The 3,108-nt window shown below is 62.9% G+C and overlaps 1 protein-coding gene across 1 annotated transcript; it reads left to right on the top strand.

Moving 5' to 3' along the window:
* Nucleotides 1-1,863: 1,863 nt before the first annotated feature.
* On the top strand, nucleotides 1,864-2,811 carry LOC115892643 (formin-like protein 14). Its single transcript, XM_030913955.1, has 2 exons — nucleotides 1,864-1,995; nucleotides 2,414-2,811. Exons 1-2 carry the CDS (start codon nucleotides 1,959-1,961, stop codon nucleotides 2,719-2,721), a joined length of 345 nt encoding a protein of 114 aa, XP_030769815.1. The 5' UTR covers nucleotides 1,864-1,958; the 3' UTR covers nucleotides 2,722-2,811.
* The last annotated feature ends 297 nt before the right edge of the window (nucleotides 2,812-3,108 follow it).

The following is a 3,108-nucleotide window of genomic DNA, read 5'->3' as shown; positions in this document are numbered from 1 at the left end:
CGCAGTTCCCTTGCCCAGCCATTCAGGAGAATGAAGACAGCAGAATCTCAGTGGATAAAGGAATAGGGTTTCTCTGTCCGGCCACAGTGACTGGGGCTCAGCAGCAACATGTCCCGTGGGCCTTCCACCCTCCCAAGGGGCACCCCCAAAGAATGACCAGTCCTGGGCCTACGTGTGAAGGGTATTTTTGCTGCTGCTGTGGACAGATGCTGTCTTTGGCCCCAAGCCAGGCAAACCCAGAATGCCAGAGTGCAGTGCAGGAGGCGGCCCTCCCCCGGGGAGGAATGGGGCTGGGGACAAAAGCCCTCCACAGGGGCAACTCAGAGGCCTGCCCTCCCAGCTCAGGCTCCCGAGACAGAGCCCAGGGCCAGGCGGTGGCTGGCTCCACTAGCAGAGTGCCCTGGACTGGGGCACTCACATGAATCTTTGCTTCAGGGCCGGCTTCTGGGGAGACCCAAAGCAGGACAGGAGCTCACAGAGAGGCCTCTGTGGGTGCGTGGGTTACAATGGCGTCTGCGGTCCTGGAACTCAGAGGCAGAGGAGGCGGGACCCTGTCATCCCAATCATTGTGACTCAGCAGCGTGGGAAGCCGAGGGGCACTGAGGCTAGAAGGACCCAGAGCTGAGGGACACTGGGCAGACCTGCAGGAGAGAGGCTCTGATTTTAAGGAGAAAGGAGATAAGGATGGGGCCCAGGGCAATGGGTGCTGTCTACAGAGCAGCTCCCAGGCCTGCAGAAGCTCCCTTGTCTGTGTCCCTGTGGGCTCCCTGGCAGTGGCATTCCCAGCCCCTCTCCCCCTGCCACTTCCCCACTTGGGGCTGGACCACCCGACCATGCAGGGGAGCTCGTGGAGCCCAGGGGCAGGCAGCAGCATGCTCTGATGACCCGGCAGCCACATGGGCCCCCGAAAGCTGCCTCCGAGGCAAGCTCGCACCAGCAGGAAGTCAGGGGCGCCCTGGAGTCAACACTGGGGACTGAGGGGAAGGACACAGGGGTGGGCAGGGGCAGCAATTGGACCCTGTGTGCGCCTGACCCTATGCAAGCTCTGCAGCTGGAAGGGACCAGAGCTGGCCTGAGCTGGGCAGAACGGGCTGGACCTTACGCTAAGGATCGATGGGGCTGACCGAGGGAAGCCAGGACCTTCGGGCCAACCCTGAAGGGACCACAGCTGAGGACTGTGTGCCCTGGAGGGAGTTCCAAGATGGGGGGGGGTGTAGGGGCAGGGAACCCACCGGCAGGCACTGCATCAGGGTCTTCCTCCTGTCCCTTGGCCCCCAGGTGTCCTGCGGCCCCACACAGCCTCCTTCTGGGGGTCTGGGTGGCTGCACCTTCCACGGCGCCGGTTAGGCCTTGTGCCCATCTCCACTCCCTTGCCCTCACCTGCCCCGACCCACCACGCCTTGGCGGCCTCCTCTCGGGGCTTCCTGGACTCCGCCGCGCTGCACCCACCTCCGCCCTCATCACCCAGGAGGCCTTCCCCAGCCTGGCCCGACTCAGGCTCCATAGCCTTTCACCAATCTCCCGATTGCTGGCATTGAAATTCACAGGAGCTCCCTCCGGGGCAAGGGTGCCTCCGCCTCCTCCATGGCAGCACCCCCAGCCCTGCACGGGGCCCTCAGCGAACACATGGGCTGAATAAATGAGTGACTGCAGGAGGGACGAATGAACACATGAATGAGAGAATGGCACTGGGGGTCCGTGAACAGCTTTGTTGTATTGAAGATGGTGAAGGATTTTCATCCCGGTCCAAGCATGGAGGCCTCTCTAGAAACCGTCCCTTCCAGCACCATGAGGGGTGAACTCTGAGCTCAGAGGCCATGGGGCAAAGTGCAGGAAATGGCTTTGAACTCTGGGAGGAGGAAGGAAGCCACCCTCCAGAAAGGAGTAAGAACCGCTCTGGAACATTCCCAGGAAAGGTCGCCGGGGGGCAGACCTGTGCGGCTACGCGGACCCGGCGGATGCGGCGGACCCAGAGCCTTCGCAGGGCAGCCCCTGGTGAGTCAGGGCCTGAGTCAGCGCCCTCCGCGTTCCCAGAGGCCCCGCCAGGACCTGCAGCCCTGGGCGCCCCAGCAGCCCGGCCCCGCTCAGCGCAGCTCTGGGTTGGAACTTGCACTTTCCAGTAACTCGGACCTCCCCCCGGCTGCCTTCCCAGGCGCCACTGGGCCCAGCAGATCGTCACCGTCCAGGTGCAGGGTGGGGGTGTGTGAAAGTCAGGCCCGGGACCCGGGCAAGTCGCTGCCGTGCCCGCTGGCTTCCCGGGGGACATCCTTCACCTTTGTGAGCCCAAACCCTCTGTGCTGTGGTTCCAACCCCCCTCCACATTCCCGCCTCCTCCTCCGGGCCTGCCCGTTCCCTCTGCCTTCCTGGGAACCTCCTTCTATCTCCGCATCTTCCGCCGCTCCCTTCCCTGCAGCAGCCAGCGAGCTCCGACTCTCGCTCTTCAGCGAACACCGCCCTTGGCGCCACGCCCACCTCCACCCGCGGCCACCTTCCCTCCCTCCCACCGCCAGACCTTCAGACGGGATCTACCCCGGGCGGCCCCCAGCACGGGTCTCAGCCCCCTCCAGACTGGGGTTGTCGCCACCCTGCACTGAAATGGCGGCAGCCAGCTCCCTCCTGCCGCAGCCGGTGGCAGCCAGCTCCGGGCCTGGCTGGCCCCGCCCACCCTGTGTCTCGCGTGGCACCCACGGCGCTGTTCCTGTCCCGCCTGTCTTATCGTGACCTCACCCGGCTCCAGACTCTCACATGTTTACGCCTTCAGCCCTGCCCAGCCCTGGACCCCAAGTCCCCTCCAGTATTTCTTTTTCCTTTCTTTTCTTTTCTTTTTTTTTTTTTTTTTTTTGAGAGAGAGTTTCGCTCTTGTCCCCCAGGCTGGAGTGCAGTATCGCAATCTCGACTCACCGCAACCTCCGTCTCCCCGGTTCAAGTGATTCTCCTGCCTCAGCCTCCCAAGTAGCTGCGATTACAGGCATGTGATACCACGCTCGGCTAATTTTGTATTTTTTACGGGGTTTCAGCATGTTGGTCAGGCTGGTCTCGAACTCCTGGCCTCAAGTGAACCATCCGCCTTAGCCGCCCAAAGTACTGGGATTACAGGCGTGAGCCACC

Source organism: Rhinopithecus roxellana, chromosome 13, assembly GCF_007565055.1.
Source record: "Rhinopithecus roxellana isolate Shanxi Qingling chromosome 13, ASM756505v1, whole genome shotgun sequence".
NCBI classification, from domain to species: domain Eukaryota; kingdom Metazoa; phylum Chordata; class Mammalia; order Primates; family Cercopithecidae; genus Rhinopithecus; species Rhinopithecus roxellana.
This window is presented reverse-complemented; position numbering and strand designations above follow the sequence as displayed.

Bases quoted from the DNA above. Each gene is read 5' to 3' on its own strand.
- LOC115892643 (XM_030913955.1), top strand. From the start codon at position 1,959: ATGCGGCGGACCCAGAGCCTTCGCAGGGCAGCCCCTG. The intron at 1,996-2,413 runs GTGAGTCAGGGC...CCTTCCCTGCAG, and splicing joins CCTTCGCAGGGCAGCCCCTG to CAGCCAGCGAGCTCCGACTC.